This window comes from Dermacentor albipictus, chromosome 9, assembly GCF_038994185.2.
Source record: "Dermacentor albipictus isolate Rhodes 1998 colony chromosome 9, USDA_Dalb.pri_finalv2, whole genome shotgun sequence".
In the NCBI taxonomy this organism is placed as follows: domain Eukaryota; kingdom Metazoa; phylum Arthropoda; class Arachnida; order Ixodida; family Ixodidae; genus Dermacentor; species Dermacentor albipictus.
The window spans coordinates 20,593,834-20,615,351 of NC_091829.1; the positions used below are offsets into that span (position 1 = coordinate 20,593,834).

At 42.7% G+C, this 21,518-nt stretch overlaps 2 protein-coding genes across 5 annotated transcripts in view; one reads left to right on the forward strand and one right to left on the reverse strand.

Moving 5' to 3' along the window:
- The first annotated feature begins 370 nt into the window (after positions 1-370).
- LOC135917294 (BET1 homolog) lies at positions 371-2,289 on the forward strand. The gene is made up of 3 exons (XM_065450848.1): positions 371-551; positions 1,086-1,171; positions 2,014-2,289. Exons 1-3 carry the CDS (start codon positions 515-517, stop codon positions 2,224-2,226), a joined length of 336 nt encoding a protein of 111 aa, XP_065306920.1. The 5' UTR covers positions 371-514; the 3' UTR covers positions 2,227-2,289.
- A 3,890-nt stretch (positions 2,290-6,179) lies between these two features.
- Positions 6,180-21,518, reverse strand: part of LOC135917309 (transmembrane protein 8B) — a 70,473-nt gene continuing 55,134 nt past the window's right edge. For all 4 annotated transcript variants that reach the window (XM_065450871.1, XM_065450869.1, XM_065450870.1 and 1 more), the window contains exons 9-12: positions 16,981-17,141; positions 15,251-15,429; positions 13,449-13,709; positions 6,180-12,493 (exon numbers count right to left, since the gene is read on the reverse strand). In XM_065450871.1, coding sequence (XP_065306943.1) covers positions 12,113-12,493; positions 13,449-13,709; positions 15,251-15,429; positions 16,981-17,141 — 982 coding nt within the window. In that variant the 3' untranslated portion in view covers positions 6,180-12,112. The remainder of the gene's footprint in view (positions 12,494-13,448; positions 13,710-15,250; positions 15,430-16,980; positions 17,142-21,518) is intronic.

Below are 21,518 nucleotides of genomic sequence, written 5' to 3' on the forward strand. Positions count from 1 at the left end.
GTGGCCAAATAAGTGGTGTCCGAATTTACGCCTTATGCGATGGCGCCCTCTGGAGTTAAAATGCGGGTCTTAAAGGCTGTGCTTTTACTCATGGCTTTTGCTGGTTGAAGGCTAGGTTGAAGGCGCCGAATGAGACTTCAAAAGCCGAAAAACATGTCATAGACGTCGGATTTCGGACACCATCTATTTAGACCCCAGCAGTAAGGTCTCATATATTTAAAAAAATGTTAATCTTGAAGGCAATGCTTCTGCTGTTTGTAAGCGGCGGAAGCGATTGCGAGAGCCGAAACACGTCATAGATGTTTGGACACCACCTAAAGCTGTGTCTGAAAGCTGCAATCAGGCAACGCTGACATCGTAAATGACGTAGAAGCGCGCACTGATGACGTAGCGCAAGCCGTGTTTGCTAGAGCCAACTTGAGCGCTGGGCGCTGCGAAATCACCTGTGTGCCGGATGGATCTGGCATTTATCAGGAAATATTGATACTCTAGCAAAATCCAAACTTAGAAAAAAATGCGGCGAGCCCAAACGTCATCGCAAGGATATGCCAGTAAGTGCGCCTTACCTTTTAAACTCTGTGGTACTATGTGTTTGTCAACGCTGGCGTGTCGATTGGAGCAGCTGTGTTTGGGATCTCGGTCAAACATGATCAAACTGAAGTTTCGCTACGTTGGCACGATACGTTGGCAATGCTTTCACAGTAACGCGTGCTTTGGCAGTTCAGTGCTATGAGTGTTGAACTCATTGGGGATCAAGGCCAGGTCATACCGATTAAAAATCGACACTTCCTACTTACTTGCAAACCACAACTCAATGGAAACTTCGCTTCTGCAATGTGTAGTTTCAAGTGGACGGGTGCAGCGACAGCAGTCGTTCAGTGACCACACAGACAGCCGTTGTTGCTCTAGTGTAACTTTTAAAAAAAGAAGGAAAGGAACACAGTTTTATTTCCTCATTCGGTGTTGCTTTGAGGAAGACTAGTTCGCCGGCGTTGCCTGCCCGTCACCTTGCTCATGAGCTGCATGCGAAATCGCGCCGCTTGGAATTGTTCCTCGTCTGCAATTTCACGTAAATGACCTTTCAGATGGATCCAGTTACAGAGACACGGTGGAGGAGGAGAATACTCAGCTGATTGACGGCCTGAAATCGAAGATCTCTGCTCTGAAGACGGTATATAACATTCCGTCATCTGATAATGTAGTATCTCGTTGAACTGTGCGACGGCAAGACAGAAGCGACGTAATAAAAACCAGTGGCTCAGTAACATGCAATGGAACTCAGCAGTTTACGTCTGTGTTAGCCAGCTTCTCATTGCCCTGTGTCCATGTACGAGAGAAATGGAAAGTTCCCAATGTCTAAAATCGTTGACCTGTCAGCTGACTATTAAACGCAGGAATCGGTGTGGTGCATTGCTAAAGTATGCCAGTTCCAGTTTTTAAGTTGCAGCGCATGTTTAAATACAAAATATGTTACAGAACTGTTTGACGATAAAGAAAAATGGGGGGGACATGTTTTACCATAAATGTTGCAAGGGCCTTCACAATGAAATTTTCGGAAAGGCTGTTAGTATCGGGTCTTGGTAATAATGTAATTCAACAGAATACCTGGCTGACCAGTTGTGAAACGAATCTGATATTTACTGGAACACACCAAGACCCTAATTCTGCTTCATGGGATGTGATGTGAGCTTTTTGTTAAGTCTTCCTGTTACTAATGCAATTTTTTTTCAGGAACAAACTAAGCATTGTTCCCGTTAACTGAGCAGCAGGTCATTCTGTGAAATGTTATGCCTGGCATAAATGAAATGATCAGATTCATTAGACAAACTAGCAGTCCTGCAACACCAACTCCAACGTTCACCATCCTATCACTTGCCTCTTAAATCAGTGAAGCTTATCGATTAGGCTGTTCACAGTAGCTTATAGTGCTCAATATCTTTCTTAGTCTTTGACCTTGACTTGAGACACTAAATTTGATTGTCAGTGCTTTCTTCTTTACCGGTTATGCAACAGGTGTCAATAGACATTGGCCAGGAAGTCAAGTACCAAAACAAGATGCTAAATGAAATGGGCATGGACTTCGACGCTGGCGAGGGCATCTTGAAATCGACGATGGGCCGACTCGTGAAGATGAGCCGGTCCGGCCACAACCGCTACATCTTTTACCTCATGATGTTCTCCCTGTTTGTGTTTCTTGTCATATACATGTTGATGAAGCTGGGCTAATTCATGTGAAAAATTTAGTTTTTAAGAAAATGCTTTTTGTAAATAAACTGCTTTTGTACTCGCTTTCTTTGGTGTGGATGAAAAGCTGCCTCTGGATCTTGACACCACTATGTGTTGTGTGTATTTAAGGGCATACTAATGAGAAACACGAATTCAGTTTACGCTGCTAGATTATTTTAGCAAAACTCTTTTATTCTCCATACTTTTGTGGTTCGGGGCTCTTTACTGCAAAACAAAATGACCGCCAAAGTACTATTTTTTAAAATTTTGCTCCAGAACCTTTATGCTTGTACATCCGATTGATGTCACAGATTTTAAAGTACTTTCATGAATTTATATGGCTGTGGCAGAGTAAAAGTTCTTGAAGCTTGCTAAGTTTAGTCTTTGGCTTCTTGAGAATACAATGTAGTCCATCTTTACTGACAAAGAAGTTAAGGGGCCCAAGCAGAATGGAGGGGGGGTGGGGGGAGTAGCTTCGGCCTTTACAAAAAGTTCTTGAGTAACTAGGCGGGTGCCACTTATATTTTAGAAAGATACGGGGATAAATTCCAGAACCTAGCCACCACATTGTAGCAGCATGCACAACATCATGCTTTCTGGTGTAAAACGAGGCGCAATCTCAACTATGTGTTGTAGTTGCCGTCACCGTGAGCTCCGTTTTGGTGGATTTTACTAAGATGTTCCTCCACCTTCAAACAAGGGTAGATAGTACAGTGAAAGCTTGAGCAAATAATTGACAGACACGGATGAGCAAAGTAAATCTAAAATGGCTCTTCCTGATAGTACCACCATGTGATGGATATACACTTGGAACAAATTACATAATATAATACGAATATATTTTTGTGCGAGATGCAACTTTGGTATAGCGAGGGGTAACTATTCGGCACACACATAATGTTAACTCCACAAAGGCCTAGTACCATTCCACAAGAAAAATTAAAAACTTGTTCCCCTGTACTTATAGTCATGGAGAGCACATTTGTACAATATATATATATATATATATATATATATATATATATATAGCTTTTTTACCCGCTTTCATTTCCATTAATTTGTGCTTTCTTTCATTCAATTATTAAGTACAAGTAATTTCTCCCATGTTGTCCTTGGTGTCATTGTTTGTTGGCTTCTTATGATATGATTAATAATAAAAATTGGACCCCTCGTTTAACCCACTTTCTTCTCAGATATATATATATACATATATAAAGGTAAACATTCGGCAGATATCTGCCTGGTAGGGGACAAGTGAATTAAAGAGCAAAGAAAACTCCAATCAAAATTTATTTTAAATTTGGAGTTTTCCTGTCTTTTAAAGAAAAAGGTATATTTTGCACAAATAATTATACAGTAATTAATAATAGTGAACTACCTACAACTGAAAACTTGATTCAGTGTATCAAAGCATGCTACTACAGCGGACCTCAGATAAGCAAAACCCTCTTCAATGGAAATTCCGGATAAACGGGATGAGGGTACCGACTTTGGTTGGCCATCCATAGGAACAATGTTAACAAGCTTCATTTACACGAAACGCATCTTTTTCTAAACTCCAATTAAATGGAACTGAAACTGCACCTACCTCGTTTTCAAGTGGTGATGCCAAATAGCCAAGAACATCAGCGGCTGCTCTGCATCATGATGGCAACAGTAATAAACCGAGAGAACATGAACCTTGAGCGAAAGAAGCTGCGATACTCCAAGCAGAGTTCAATAACGTCATTTTTTTTTTAACCACAGTGAGATTAAGAACACCTGATGCTTGTGAAATATGACTATTCTTTTATATTGTTGCGTCCTTGGCATGAACGAAACTTCTAATAAAACAAAACTGTATTTCCTGTCATTTTGAGTTCTGTTTAAGTGGAGTCTACTGTATTGGCTTTGTGTTAACTTTGCCCCACTTTCATCAGAGTACGGAGGCGCCAAATAGAGCATATCAAGAATGATACGTTGGGTTGTGTAGGGTTAGGAGTAAGAAATAGAGTCTGGTAGGTCGTGTAATGTTTAGAGCAGATAACTGGCAGCCTACTAGGGTAATTGAACAGGTGACATGGGAAAGGAAAAAAAAAAAAGACTGTAGATGAATACAGCAGATAATTGAATGGTGTGATAAAATTGGGTAACTTGCAGGGACTGAATGGAGTCATCAAATCCAAGACGTCTGTAAACTGGGTATCGCTGGGAGAGACCGTCACCCCGCACTGAAAATAAATTAGCATGATAATTATGAGGAAGACAAGACACATTTGTTGGGAAAAAGAAAATATCTGTTTTTTTTTTTTTTACTGCTGCAAAAAATTACATCAGCGTTTCACGACCTGCGCACACACAAAGTGCGCAAGCTGCCTCTCGACGACGATGAGTGTACACTTAACGAATGCACAAAGCAAGTGGTTTCATTTTCATTTGGTGGGAGAGAGAAGAACCTCTCGCTAAGTAAGCCATCAAACACACAGAACAACATTCTTAAAACTTAACGCTGCCTTACAATGCTTTGGAAAGCGTATCTGCTTTTGTCTATTATGAATGGACATTTGTTGGCGGCTAGTAACACACACACTCACAGTGATGACATGGAACAACTCGGTGAAACAAGAACAAAGATGGCTTGTACATTGTGTATTGCTGATATGTGGGGCTCCTTCATGTTACGAGGGCGAATTTTGTGCGATAGTGCTTCTGAATCAAACGGAGCTCTTATGAGCGAGCTTCTTGTTGCCAACTCTTATATTGCAACTAGAGTACGTGTGAAACGCAGAAATCCTCGTCAGGCAGCTGCTGAACCTATTTGAATGAAATTCATCGAATTTTAAAGGAAAAGTTCTGCTTTAGTGACTGTTGGAGGAAGACATTTGATTTAGGTCTTCAAATTTTTAATGCAAATTACCAAAAGTCGGTAAATAAGTTTAGCCACTAATTCCGCACAAAGAGCAGATATCACAATTCCATAAACTGCACCTCTTAAAAGTTTCCGAGGCACTACTTTTTTACTCATGTGAAATCCTCGCTTCGTTTATGCAAGTTTATCGAAATTTCTGCAGTACACAAATTGTACGGATGTTTCCAGGAAATTTATAATGCAGTTGATGTTCATTAACTCAACCCTGACGGGACCGCCAAAATGGACCAAATTATCTGGTAGGTTGAATGAAACAAGTTAAATAAGGAAAGGAAATACTTAAAAACACTACAATTATTTAATTGCAGTATTTGCCCAATTCTAACATCAATTCTAACATGCCCCAAACAAACGTGTGCCAGCTTTCTATGTGTACAAAGTAGAAAACTAATGTACAGATAACAATACACCTCCGAAAACAAGATAGAAATATAACCTGCAGTCGATTGTCTAGCAAGACAAATCGGCAAGGGTCTAAATGTGTTGCACAGTGACGGCTGAATTTTTAAAGCCAGCTTCACTCCAGTACAGCTGCATTATGCCAAAAGCATACAATCGCCGCGAAGGCGGTTTCGGCCCAACCGTATTAGTGGGAGAGGTGGGGGGGTCACGCCTCAGAATCTGGTAAATACCGTCATCAGACATTGTGAGGTACCATTATTGCTTGAAAATCGCCCTAGGGCAGGCCGAAAATTGCCGTTACCGATGTGAGATTTCACATAAGCACGTTCACTGTCACCTAAGCTCTGCCGAGACACACGCTGCCAGTAATGGGGTCGCTGTAAGGGGCAGGTCCATGCATGCTGGCTGCTCAAGTTCGGATTATTCAGTGAAAGCTAACTTTAGGATCAAAATAACAAACAATGCGGCCTGCAGAAAATGCATGGCCGCTAGCCGAGACCTTCGGCTGGAATCGAAATAACCGAAAAATCGAATTAACCAGAGTTGAATTAATGGAAGTCTATTGTCTGTCTATATATATATATATATATATATATATATATATATATATATATATATATATATATATATATATATATATATATATATATATATAGTTCGCTTTGTGCACCCTGTTGAATTTGGTTTATGTAAGTGCAATACCAGTTTTTGTTACACAGTTATACAGCTGATAACAATATGCTTCTACTGTATTTTCAAAAAGCTTCCATTTCAGTAATTTTTTATCAAGGAATGAGTGCCTAAATAAAACATCTGCTCCCCAAAAAAGCTTACTACAATTTCAACTTTTAGATCCAATATACTTCACACAAAATGGTAGATTGCATGGCTAACTAGAGCATTCCTGCATTTCACATTCGTTTCGGCCCGGCAAGCAGGCAAAGAGCCAAAATGCTTCCTATTAGAGAAGCCAACAAACAGCTTTGACACAGCAAGCATTGTGCATAATGAGTTGAACAAATGCACTCTGATACAAAATCTTTGCTAGAATATTTTGTTGGATTGACAACATCATTGTGTGATCATTGCTCTGGGCCAAGGGCTCTCTTTTGAAGCAAGCAAAAAAAGGCTTGCCGTGAAAAATACCATAACACATTTTAAAATGTAAAATAATGTAATGGTTGACTAGATGCTTATAAAACAGATGATACTGTACAAAGCATAAATGCACACAAGGAAAATTAAGCCTCTGCAGAAGGACTAGCAAACACAAACATTTTTTTTTTGTTCTGTTCCAGCTTGCTGGAATCAATGCGACAAACACTTGGCAGACGTGGCAAACAACAACTTGATATTTGACTAGCTAGAACTAATGACATCATCAGTGAAGCAAAAGCAAACCAAAGCAACGCTGAGTCGCTTTTGTTATCTTCTAGCACAATGCAATTGACTTGCTTGAGAAAAACGTTGCAAAGCTTGAGACTGGGCTAATATGGGTCCTTTCAGAAACTTGCCATGGGGTATGCCTTCTTGCACATTCTGCATCGACAGCACAGCAGTAGAGATTATATAATGTACGTCAAAGGGGCGACAAAGGCAAAGCTGAAGTCAAGCTGAATTCACAGGATATAGCGTTCAAAAATAGCATAATAACAAAAATAATAAGTATGCCACAGAACACAGTTTCATTAAGCAAGTAAATGCTGTAACCACCAACAAGGAATAGCACAACCACTTTGAAAACGTGGAACACAGAACCCCAGTGACATAAATAATCTCGTCAACAACTTGTCAATGGTCAACGGCTGATATTATTGTAAATTCAATTGAACTTTTATTTTTGCAATGGATTTTCCTGGTTCTGACACTCTTCACACTGAATTGCATGCAGCTATTTGTAGGAGCATGCCACTTTCTGCCATAAACTGAATCGCCAAATCCAGCAGCTTCTTACAAAGCAAGACCTCGGAGATCGTTGAGCAGCGCAGGATTTCTTGACTCTGCTGCCTTATAGACAATGTTTCCGCCTCTCCGTTCCTCAGGAACCTTAAATTGAGGAGGCAATGAGTTAGCCTTCGGCGTCCCTTTAAGTCCGAAACCTTCATGTTTTGACATCACTACAGAACACCTTGAGCACTTCAGTCTGCTGACCTCTGCCCGCTTGCCTCAGGAGCAGTTGACCATGACCAGAGTTGCCAGGTCTAAGACTTAGAACCTAGACACTATATTCCCCAAAACACTGTCAGGGTCACAAGTGAGAATAGTAGCCGAGCCTAGACTAAACGGCCACAGCAGGTATCCATCACTTACACGACTCGAGTGGACATAAAAGATGCCTCTGAACAATGACAGAACTATCGCTCCTTGGCATACCTGGGGAGACAGCGATATGTAGTGTAGCTGCCGATTTGTTGCTATTCAAGTGCAAAACATGACTCCTCTAGCAAAATATAACATTAGCAGCAATTTTATAGCACTAATGAATTGCCCCATACTAGTGTGAAAAGTAGACTAGTAGCTAAATTTAAAAGAAGGCATACATGTTGCATAATAAGGGGTCTTAAAAGAAGCCAGTTCAGCACAAGTTTGGCAGACCTGGCAGCCATGGCCACGACTCTGCACAATCTGCTATTTGCTGCCTATATCCCACACCAGACAAAAACTGACCAGAGTCTTATCATGAGCTTAAGTGCAGGAGTGCCTATTTTGACTGAGCAGTCTGGGCTGGGTGAGAAACATTACAGTTTGGCGACAGTTTACATTGCCAGATTGCTGCGCAATGCGCGAAAATGTGTTAACAGTGTACAGAAACGCTAGACAAAGGTTGACAGACATGTACACAATCTCTCGCAATATTTAAAATGAGAAAGCAACTGCCTAGCAGTGAAACAATGCCATGACATTTTTTATGATGTTTCAAAAAGTACTGACATACACTTCTGACGTTGTAGAAACTCTATCCCATGCTTCTCGCATGTAAACGGTTGATATTTAACAAGTGTGAAGGTTTCAATACACTCATGAAACATGTTAATTTGATATTAAAGTTGCTCTCGAAATGCTGCCTTGACATCATTGACATTATCGCGTCATCTCAAGACAGAGCAAAATTTGCTGACGTCGTGTAGTTTTAAGCCTACATATGATGGTGCTGCCCATAAAAAATAAACAGAAATGTTTTGCATGTACCTCCTGGCTGCAGTAATGTGAGCAAGCTACAGTGATTGCAGGAATAGGGCGATTCAGTGTATCAGGACGTAATGACGCATAGAACTGCTGGTTACTGATGCCAAAACTGATTCATAGAAGCAAGTCTTACAGTACATTATTTGGGACGCACTGATGCTGGGCAGTATATTTAAAAGGATTTAGAGAGTTTGGACCTTTATTTAATGCAAGAAATGTTGAAAATGTGATGTCAGTACCCCTTTCAGAAGAAACATACTTGGGGCCAACTCCAATTTCCCAATTCGAATACACGCACAGTGTAGGAACCAATTAGACAAGTGTACAAATATGAATTAAATCTGTTCCATTCAAAAGAGGAAGTAATTTTTTGTTGTAATCCTTCGTAGCTTAGTGCAGATTACAATTTTTTACCTCGCGCGGACCTTCCCTTACTCCAACTCGCAGATCACCGCAGAACTGAGTTTCCATATTCGGTGTCCCTGGGCTTCAGGTTTTCCGGTGATTCGGCCTTGCTCCGTGATCTGCTAGCCTCGTGGTAAGCTCACATGGTAGAGAGACTGCCTCGGAAAGGCGTTGGTCCCTAGTTCGATCCCTAGAGCAGAGCAAATTTTTCTTCGACTGCGAAGCTTTCTTGCTGAGAAACCCATCTCGGGTTTCCTTTGTGGCTTTATGCTACAGTCGACCGGGCGACAATTATTTTTCCTTTTCAGTAAGTAATTCTAATTGTAAAAAACAAAAATTGAGGGCCTACATTAAAGGCCTTCTCCAAGTGGGCAGTAGATTTGAACTTCCTCTTTCAAATGCAGCAAGCCTTGTTAGAGTTGGGACAGAGGCTTTGCTTGGAAGCCTCTGTCCCAATCAAACCAAAGTCTCCATTACCATGGGTGAACCAAAAGTAATAGAAAAAACTAAAAATTTTAAATTAGAAGTATAGAGCATTACAAGATGCAGTTTTCCTAAATGTGCACAGAAAGACGTGGTATTTTTTGCAATAACAATACACCTCTTAGCCAGAGTATATCTTTTTCTACCAGCAGGTGGTGCTTTATGACGGCCATTTCTAATGGCATCACCGCTGAAACAAGGTGGCTGTTGGGCTCCAAAAGCACCACCTTGTTATGACAAATTCAACTGCTCTGACAACCACCAAGACATTCTTTACTATAAAAAAAAAAAAAAAACCCCTAGGCTTTCCTATGCCTAGAAAACCACATCTTGCTATAGTTTATACTTTTTGAGCTACATAAGCTTATTTTTTCCATAACTTTTGAATCACTCTGCGTTTAGATTGCAACTCTTGAAGTGCAGCTTGCTCTTAGAGTGCAGAAAGTTTTACGGTAAGGTGACATAACAAAATCTAACATCATTATAGTACTAGTAAACGACATTCAACACATAACATGGCATTCAATGGTAGGCAATTATACAAAGTGATCAAAATAATGACACTTGTGGGTGAGTGCAATGACGACATGACAAACAAAATACCACACAGAGAGCACGTTAAAAGGATGCACGAAGTGTCTCGGGTCACATTTCCTTAATTAAAAATGATTTCAGCTCTCTTGGGCTTTATAACATCAGTGCTTTCCCATGGAAAACAAAGGAGCACTTGTATTACCAGAAATCGTAACTTTTCAGTTCACTATATACCGTATTAGGTTTGTGCGTTTTGCAGCTGCCCCTTGGTTGAGGCTACAGATTTAGTCCAGAAACAGATGCTAATAATCTCACTGAACTCACTTGAATGAGAATGTCATTCTTGCCTGGTAACATGAAATAACAAGGAAAAAAAAAAGTAAAAAAGATAAGATTTCCATGTGGTTTGTGCCTAAGGTCGGCAAAACAGTGACACACCATGTTAGTTGCATACAACGGCACAGCTTGCATGCCCAGGCTGCCGAAACATCCAGTTTTGTTGTGGATATTGTGCGCCTAAATATTTATTGCCGATAGTATACACTGCCACAGTAACGTATAGGCCAGCCCGCAGTAGCCAATAAGGGCTAACCAACCAGCTGTAGCCGGTAAAGCTTACCAGGCCGTAGCCAATAAAAGCTGGCCTTAGTCATTAAAGGACATCCAAGTCGTTTCCACTTAAAGCCACCCAAGATGTCACCGGTAAAGGCCACCCCAGTTAAAGCCACCCAAGGTGTCACCGGTAAAGGCCACCCCAGTTTAAGCCACCCAAGGTGTCACCGGTAAAGGCCACCCCAGTTAAAGCCATCCAAGGTGTCACCGGTAAAGGCCACCTGAGTTGTGGGTTGAAAGTGCCTTTCAAGTCTTAGTCAGTAGCGGTCAAGTCATAGTCGATAAAGGCTACCTGGCCAGAGCCAGTGACCTTTTGCTTTTTTGCAATAGGGTATAGACACTAAATAACAGACGCTGCCTGCCAAGAACTTCCAAGCTGCTTAGACATAGCTGCTCTACTGCCAGAAAGACCGAAGCCCATCCATATCACTTTTCCCAAAGAAATCTATGGCTCAAGCGTGGACTGCTTGCTCATTTCGATGTGTAAATAAATTGAAAGCTGAAAGATTTATGTGACTAGCAGTTGCCAGGGGCACACTCTAAGAGGACTATGTACATACAGTGGCGCAGAAAGACGGTGCAGCTCTGACAAGTTGGCATGTTAGTGTGGCCTTCATGCATAAAGCCTCGTAACGCATGCTCAGTTGGAAAGCAATGCTTGTAAGCATAGTCATTGTGATGCGACAAGCAGTATGATTTCACCAATTGCGTTTGCTGGCTGCTTGCCAACATGGGTTCACATAACGCAGTTTGCAAAAGTTTAAAGTTGGAGCACGTCAGGTCGACGTTTAGTCGTGAACACATTTTTGCATACAGGTTTGCTGAAACACGAGTGTCGACGTGCAAATTGGATAATCAGGTGCAATAGATTTGCAAAGCCAGTTTGAGCTTCCAGAATTTAGCCCATGCAGTTGCAGGTACCGTCAAGTTCCAGCAATTCGACACCAATGAATCTGACCCGTCCTTAACTCGACATTGTTCAGAGGTCTCTAAAGGTGCCCCTGCATTTGAACCAAGTTTGCATGTCGCTGTGTTCATCTTAACAGAGGACTTTCAGACTCCGTTCAGACTCCGTCCGTTCAGAGGACTTTGAAGCTTGAGTTAATGCTTTTAGATGCTTCGACTGCACCCAAGCACCGCTCTGATGTTTTAAACATGCCTCACAACATATGACGTCATGTCATACACAGCTGCACGTCTGACTCTGACCTCGCAATTGAACCAGCAGTTCACTCCAACAATAAGTTCACTGAGAATTCGTCCCACAGATTGCAGAGCGAACTCGTGCAGATCGTTGGGTGGATCTCACTCAAGCACGACAACAACACATTAGCTGCTGGACCTCGGGCGGGTGAGTTAAGGATGGAGGCCCCTGATCAGCGACGTTAGATCCGTATCGAGTCGGTAGTCGGCTATGTCGACGAGCTCCGAGTCGTTGTTCAGCACGGGTTGCACCCGCTCGTAGATGGACTGCATGGTGTCCCCGCTGATGACGGAGGCGCTGCAGCCGTTCTTGCACTGCGTCACGTTGCTCATATTGCGCTTGGGGAGCAGGAAACTGATGGAGAGAGAAATCACAATGTGCCACGCACTGTGGATGTACTTGTAGTTGTCCTCAGTCTCCACGAAGGCGAACAGGACTAGGCCGACCGCGGCGAGGAGAACCCCGGGAATTAGGTTGGTCAGCCACTCGCGCAGTGTCGGCTGGCACGAGTGGGACTGGTAGCATCTGCGGACCTGCGGGTGCAATCGATCACGCTTGTCCACTCTGTATGCCTTATGTTTATAGTACAAGTGTTGAAGTATGAATGTCGGCCAGTATAAGTGCTGCAGAAAGATTTAGACAGCGTCCATGTTGTTAAAGCGACCATGGAGGTTGTGTACAAGAGTTTTTTTTTCGTGGCACGGCCTATGGCTGGGTGTACAGTCACATCGAGAGCTCGAACCATACCAGCTAACGCTGTAAAAACCTAGTGCCATCATCATCAGCCTACTTCATGTTCACAGCAGAATGAAGGCCTGTCCAAATAATGTCCAAGTGAGTTACCCTACCCTGTCCTATGTCTGCCGATTTCCTAAACTGATCACACAGCCTAACTCTTTGCCGTTCTTGACTGTTTTTGTTCTTTTGGCATCCATTCTGCCAATCTGAAGACCGTCGTGTTACCTGCTCAACACACTATGTTGCATACCGACTTTCTCCACAGAGTCTCAACTGAAATATAAACCACCGCCATGTGCTTGTGTTGCATTTGGGGAGCAGAAATTCTAGTTGAGGCTACTGTCTTCCCATCTCTTAATGTTATGCCCATCATCTTCCAGACCACTGCTCATAGCACAATCCTCAACTTCTTAACTTTCTTTGTTACATATAACGCTTTAGCCCCATGGGTAAGTACTAGGCTTGTGCGAATATAAATGTTTTGGTTCGAAGCGAAGTCAAAGGGAATAGTAATTAGCGCTGAAAATTTTAGAAGTGAATAGTTCGAAGAGTAGTGGGATTTGCATAAACAAGAAATGCAAGTAGAAGCGAACATCAAATAGCATAATGTCCAATCTAATATTCAAAAATTTTGAATATTAGCACAAGCCGATTTTTACTGGCCTGGAACTTTTCCTCTCCAGATGCACCCTGTGGTTACTTGACCCGACTAACAGTGCCGCCGAAACTGACGGGTGAAGAGGGTCTCACCCATGACACGGACAGCAGGAAGGCTCCGACACCTGCTGGCACGGCAAACACCAGCAGGCTGGTGCGCTGGCACTGGACGCCGAGGGCCACGCCCAGGGCGCCCAGCACGTGCGCGATGGAGGCCAGCGTGGGTGGCACGTGAGCCATGGCCACCAGGGTGACCCAGAATGAGAGCACGGCTGAGAAGAAGTCGCAGAACTGGAGCACCTCGTAGCGCAGGAGGCAGAAGCCAAACATGTCCACATCGCAGGCATGGTAGAACTGCGAAACAGGCCACGGAGAGGTGTCAACAACCGATTTTGTCTCATTCATTCATTCATTATCAGTACATAAGGAGGTGGTGCAGTTACAGAACTGTCAGGGTGATCTCCTGAGAGTCTTGTGATTTTGTGGCCTCCTTATTACATAGGACTGATTCATGGGATTTGAACATACCGAAGCAGAACTGCGGCTATGAGAGCCATGTTCAAGGGCTGCTACGTGAATGAGTGCTTCAAATTTTTAAAAATTTACCAACCTCGAGCAATATCTGTAAAATATTTTAATGCCTTAATCACTGACTGCTTCCTGGGGTTTCCTGTACTAAAGTAAGATTGTGACTAAGAGAGCCATATTTGGGATCCGCTGTAACAAAAAGTGCTTCAACTGCCAATTTTCTGCAATTTTCTTAAAACATTTCAGTGCCATGATTACCAACTGCTTTCTGGGACTTCCTGTTTCACAAAAACACCAGGGCTATGAAACATGCTAGAGCAGAAGCCTCTGGATTCATTTCAACTGCTTGGGTTTCTTATTTCATACACCTAAATCTAGTAAGTACACAAGTGTTCTTGTATTTTGCATGCGTCAAAACGCAGCTTTACAGCCAGAAATCCCACCGACAATGTTATGCTGAGCATTGGAGAGGTGTCATCAACCGATTGATTGATGGCATCTAACATTTCCAAGCAACACAATGGCTATGAGGGTGGCATTTAAGAGACGATAGGGGAGACCATACTTCAACATTTTAAAGATTTGCGAATTTCCTGCAGCATTTATGAAATATTTAGGTTACCAAACCAAAGTTATCTTTCGAACACTTCATAGAATGTAACTTCCTCTCTCAAATGCAACAAGTATAATTGAAATTGGCTCAGAAGCTGCAAAAGGAAAATTGTTATATCCTGAAATGATGTGGAAATGATAATTTGTCACGGTCTCAAATGAAATCGATGAGGAAAGCAATAGGGGCTTGTTGGTACGGCATATCTTATTTTGTTATAGCGCAAGCTTGACAAGGACAAAAGAAGGCACATCAGACACACACAGCGCTACTTTCAACAACAGGTTTATTTCTCGTTCTCGTCGCTATATATACACCCTCGACCCGTCATACCCGTCAATGTTACACGTGGTGTATGACGGGTCGAGGGTGTATATATAGCGACGAGAACGAGAAATAAACCTGTTGTTGAAAGTAGCGCTGTGTGTGTCTGATGTGCCTTCTTTTGTCCTTGTCAAGCTTGCGCTATAACAAAATAAGATCAAATGAAAGGCATGCTGAGCACAGAAATGGGCAAACGGAGTGATTGGACACATAACACAGACAAACAAATCTGTCTGATGTGTGTCCTCCCATCATGTTTTTGCCCATCCTTTTCATTAGCATGCGCTTCATTCGAAAGTGCTTGTGTTTCACATGCACATTCGAACGGCAAAATCATACTTGACCGAAGATTTCCCCTTAATTGCTGAAAATTTTCCTACAGTACTCCAATGGACCTTTCGTGGGTAAAGGTTGGCTCAAATGGGAGACCTACCATTGAAAAGAACATGGTAACGCCGTAGACAACAGCCTCGGTGTAGAACTGACGTCTGGTCGCGAGGACGATGGCAGGCAGGAAGAACAGGTTGCTGAGTGTCAGCAGCAGAGTCCGCATCAGAAGGAGAGGTGCCGGTGTTGCTCTGCTGTTGTCGGTGCAACCCCAGCCACGCCAGCCTAGAATGACGTGGGACGTTGTTCACAAAGTGGGCGCATTAGTGTTGGTAACTAATTAGTGTTGGTAAACAAGGAACATGCTTACCTATCGAGTAGGTAAAATTTGATTAATAAAAAACTGACATTCATGCACAGGTCTTGAGAGGAATAGAAGTTGCGCATGCGTTGGCTGTTTTTCACATGGTAATGTATCTTCGAAGTGTTATCTGTGCACATGTCTTGGGAGGAGTTGAAGATGCGCATGCGTTGGAGGTTATGAGCGGCAATGTAAATTTCAATAAAGTACAGTTGAAAGTCCAGTGTCCGTCCGTGTCTAACACCTTTTCCTTGTGTGCGCGTCCTTTGTGTTTCGCTGGTACCCCCTTTTTCAAGTTCTTAGTGTTGGTAACATTTCTTTCGATAAAGTCAAAGAACTGCAGTTCAAAAAGAGCAGAGCCATTTGGAATGGCCATTGCTTGCCTCGATCGTCCCTCTTCTAGGCTCCAATGAGTGTTCTTATTTCTCATAGAGTAAACCCTGGTTAACATCAACTCTGATACTATCTCGAAACGTCAGTTAAGTCGAAATTTTTTCCTGGCTCAGTGTGAACCGCATGTATTTTTCAACCTATCTCAAGATACTTTAGCACTGTGCTCCAAATATGTATCTTGAAATCTTAAGTGCTAAAATGTTGGGAAAAAGTCCCTACCCACAAGCTTTCCATGCTTTGTACGCACTAGCGACATCGCCAAAAAGTGACGGGACCACAAGTTCGTAGCGATGCCTCTTCCAACGTCTTTTCTTATTGCACTTCATCAGTGGTGATAGGGACACTTGGCCTGCATCATCAATGGGACAAGCCAGCTGAGAACGGTCGATGAAAGAGTGGCGTATACCCGAGCAGAAAGCAGGGCTACAAGACTGTGGCCCTGAGGCGGTATTCCTGGTTGATTATTATTATTTTTTTTTTCTGATGTGAGCAATTTCGCGATATTTCACATGACTAGGATTTGGACACGTCAGTGCCTACATGCAACAGTGTTTACTTGGCTCAGTGTGAGGATTGCTTGTCGGCCATGGACACCCAACGTGTCGAGCGTCGAGTCATAAGCGATACACCGAATATACCACTCCTGGTATATTGAGCTTTTGCGAAAATTTTAGCAGCTAGAGGTGCCTATTTTGAAAGGCTCTCTGTGGTCTATGCACGGCCAAGGATTTATATTTGCGTGAATTCACTTATTTTGAGACTCCACTCATCTCAAAATTTTTTTTTTAGATTTTTTATGTCATATGTGTTAACAGGGTTTTGCTTTAACGAGGTAAACTGAATATGAATCGAATTGCAAGGGCTATTCGCCCTTATTAAATTATTTAAATTTGAATATTCACTTTTGCCTTACAACTCCACAGACCCCACACTGAAATCACGGTATACGTACAAGTGATGCTGTAATCGGTCACATTGGAATGCAGCTGCCGCGGCTGGGTATCCCACCCATGACCTAATGCCCAGCAGCCACTGAGGAGGGTAAGGAAAGGAAATGTTAAAGAAAAGGTAACACTTGATACCTCCAACACAGTGGCAGGAGCTGAAGTAGAACTGCCGGAAGTGATTCTCCTGGCAGTAGCCGTGCTGGCCACAGGGCGAACCTTCGAAGACGCACGGCTGAAGTCGGATGCGAAGGTCCACTATGGTCTGCTCCAACTCACATCGTACGGGCGCCCACGAGCTTGGGAAAGAACGAAGGGAGGGGGGGGGGGGACATTAAGGTTTCCCACAGGATGCTGCAGAACTACATAGCACACATTAGAGCGTTCTAAGCAGCATGTATACATTTTTGTTTTACTGGCAGCGCTGGTGGCGACACCTCCTAAAGCTGTGTTTGAACAAGACGATGTGCTGGGACACCCTTCTGCTACGCAATACCTCTAAATGAGGAAAAGCAATTGAGGGTTACGAACATGGCAGATAATAAAGCACAAATATGGAAAGTGAAACTGGAGGTCTGCGTGACTTCGTTGAATGGTGATGTTGATATTTCGGGAAGTTGGTACGGATTCACTGTATTAGTAATGCAGTTATCATTTTGTGTACCTAAGAAATGCCTTTATTTGAAACCAAATTTTGGACGCAGAAAAGTGCCAATAATACAGCCTGTATAATGATGGCAGTTTTAACACTATATTAGATACAACAATGAGCCTCCGATGCACCTGAACTACTGTATATGTTCTACAGCAAAGCAAGCTGCTTACTACAATGCTTCCATACCACATTGTTGGGTATGAAAATTAAATGCAGCTACTGGGTGTGTGTGCTGAAAAAGAAAGAAAGCAAAATCCCTATAAATAAAAAGGAAGAAATGCATGCTAGGCTGGCGATACGCAGGGCGAGGTGCCATTCCAAGCCTGAAAAATGTAGCGGCCTGGACAAGGATTCGAAGTTACGACCTTTAGATTGAAAGCCTAGTATTCTAATGCTGCACCACCTGCCACTCTACTACCACAAATTCAGTAGCTGGATTTAATGGCTTTAACTGATAACACAGCATGGGAGCATTTTAATTAGTGGTTTATTTCACCACAGAAAGAAAAGTTGCTCATTGTTACATACAAGTACTGTTAAAACCAGTAATACTAGAAGTGAGTTCAACTGTACTTTTTTTTGCCTAATTAATATGTTTAGGTGCCTGCAGTTATAACAATGAGATTACTCTGGCACATTAATATTGTTATATATGGGTGCGACTGTATATTGGTTGGGCACAGCATCTATGTCACGATGAGTGCTGTAGTTACTTTAAAAGTTGCAAAAGTTGTTCCGATATTTAAAACTGGTGACCCTAACAACCCGTCTAGTTACAGGCCAATATCTGTACTGAGTGTCGTCAATACCATTTTTGAAAAATTAATTGCTTTCCAACTGAAAACCTTTCTTGATGTTAATCATATTATTTGTCCTCAGCAACACGGATTTGTTTCTAGCAGGTCCACGTCCACGGCTGTAGTTACTCTATCACAGCTTATCCTATCTGCTCTTCATAACCATAATGTTGCTGTAAGCGTATTTATAGACATCAAAAAAGCTTTCGACACAGTTTCACACTCCATTCTTTTAATGAAACTGGAAGCATATGGTGTGCGTAGCGGGGCCCTTGAATTCTTTAAAAGTTATCTTTCTTCACGACAGCAGCAAGTTGTCCTCAAACAGTTCAAGTCTGCATACCAAACTGTTACGTGTGGTGTACCCCAGGGGTCAGTTCTGGGACCGCTTTTATTTTCGCTCTTTATTAATGACCTCCCCAATGCAATACAGTGTTCTCAAATTTTGATGTATGCGGATGACACTGCACTTATCTTTACTGGCAACTCACTTGAATCAATAGAAAATCCTATTAACAATGAACTCCAACGTATCTCGACCTGGTTTCGTAATAATCATCTAACTTTAAACACTGAAAAAACTAAATATGTTATTTTTCGTTCAAAACAAAAGTGTATTGAATTAAGTGATTTTTCTATATGTGTTGACAACAATGTTATTGATAGTGTGTCTTCTTTTAAATATTTAGGGGTCATGTTCGACTGCCACTTGTCTTGGAAGGAACAGGTGCACAGTGTGTGTAAAAAGGTTGCGTACGGTTGTTTTACCTTGTCTAAGGCACGGCGGCACTTTCCACCTGCTATTCTTAGATCACTGTATTTTTCATTATGTCACAGTCATCTCAGTTATTGCAGTGAATCATGGGGAAACACATACAAAACGTATTTAACACCATTGCTAAGACTACAAAAACGTGCCTTGAAAACCATGGGATTACCTTCTTCGAATAGTTCTAACAATAACATTTTTGACGCAATGCAAATCATGTCATTCACAACCTTACGCGATTACAAAATAGCTCTTATGGTTAATAATATTATAAATACCAACTACCCCTTACCTCTTGGTGCATTCAGTATTCCCGTCCGCAACACTAGACAAGCCAGCAATGGCAATTTTAACCTTCCTATTTGCCATAATGCGTACGGAGAAAGACGAATAGAATTTACAGGAGCGAAAATTTGGAACTCGTTGCCAATTGAAGTAAAGCAAGCTAGGAATTTCAAACTGACATGCAAGAAACATTTTTTGGGAATGGAAGCAAGGCTACAAAGTTAGTTTTTCTTCAATGTGTTTGTGATTGCTGTCCTATATGTTATTTTGTATTGGACCGCTTACTAGCCTCATTGGCTATCGGTCCAAATATCTGTGTATACATTTTGTTTGTGTTACTCAATAAAGACTTCTTGATTCTTCTTGATTCTTGATTCTAGTTAATGGCTCTGCAATAGTATTTTGTTAAAACGATAATGCTAAATATACTTGTGCTAGCTAAAATTCTCCTAACAATTACAAACCCAGTAACACAACTAATAGCACAATATTACTCCTGAAAGCCAATGGCTGCAGTTACTCGGTATTCGTCACACTTTGCAAATCTGACATGAACTGCAGAGAGTAACATACACTACCAGGCCAGTCTAATGCGAATCGCAGAGCGCAGAGGAAATTTGCACTTTTCTGTCTCGTATACTTCTTAAAGGGAAGCTGAAAGGTTTTCCAGAAAAAATGAGTGAACATGTGTACATAATGGTTTTCAACCCTCCGAATTCGAATATCGTATCGAAATTCAGCAAAAGAGAGCGCAAATATATTTTATTTCGATGAAAAGTGCAGCAGCGGACACGCCCAGCTCGCGCGTCTCGTTTCCGCCTGTGATTGGTCGGGCGACCCGTGACGTCAACTTTAGCGACCGGCCGCTGCCGCTCCACATGAAGCGCGGTGCCAGGTAGTTTGGTGCCGTAATGGAAAATTAGGAAAATTAAGAGGTAATAGAAAATTCAGAGAGACTGCGTTTTTCTGAAGAGTTCGGCGTTGCTCCCTACATGTACGAGCCGATTGCAAAGAGCCGGCCTCTCGAAGAAGCAAACGATGCTGGTGCGAGCAGTGCTTTCGACGAGAACGAAAGCGAAGTCTTGGGATCTCCTCGTGTTGGAAATGCTCTTTGGTGAGTATGTTTTTTGCAAAGCGATCTAGTGATCTCGCCGATCTTTCGCCGATCTAGTGAGCCCGTTTCTGGTCAAACAGCTGCAGTGTTGTGTTGCTGCATACCTCCTCGTGGAACGTAAGCGGGGATGCGATCGTCGGCATTTGTGCGCTGTCCAAAGCTGTCGGCAACCTACAAAGACGGTTCAAACGTGTGAAAAGCTTCCCGGTTCATGCAGTACGTGTAGTGACCTTCATCTGTGCGCCATCCGCACACTACTCGTAACCGAAGTCGTAAAGGCGGCGAATTCCGTCGGCTACGTGAGACGGTTGGTTTCTCACTGTGCGCGAGAGACGGGGGGAGCGTAGCGTCCTGGCGTGCGCCGGCTTTCCAGCACATGCAAACTCTACATTTGCACTGCGTTATGGTAGCTGCGTGCAGGCTGTTTTACAACACACGTGCAAATAGAAAATTCGCGGCGCTTTGCGACGAAACCTGCGTCGAGGGCGGGAAATAAACATGCGCCTTCCGTTCAGCGTGCTAACATGAAGGAGCTCGCAGTAAATCAAAATCCAGGTTTGGGCGAGTTCGTGTATTCATAAGGCCTTCCAACACCAGTTATCATCAGTCAGTCCGCACTCGTGCCGTCTTTGTTTTCGTTGCTCTGATATTTTCGCGCTGCGTTTAGAAAGCCTGCTAGTGGAAATTCTGGTGATAATCGTCGTCACGGAAGTGGTTGGAGCACACCAGTGTTGTTCTTGAGGGCTTGAAATTCTTTCGCTTTACAGCAGTCTCCCACTTCCTGAAAAGCTTCTTGTCTTGTGGGAAGCAATGGAAGACAACATCGTCGCGGCCGCTGGTGTTCGTGGAACCGTAGGCTGCACAGAAAGATGGCATGATCGGCCCACCACATCAGTTGATGCTGCGCACGTTGACCACCACTCTACATACACACAGACGCACCAACAAAGAAATGCAGGGTCGAACGAAGCAGATTACGACGGCACGCACGCAGAAACAAGCACGGTCAGGCACGGTCGCGCAGGCTGCGAAGGAGCAAAACACTAAAGTTGACGT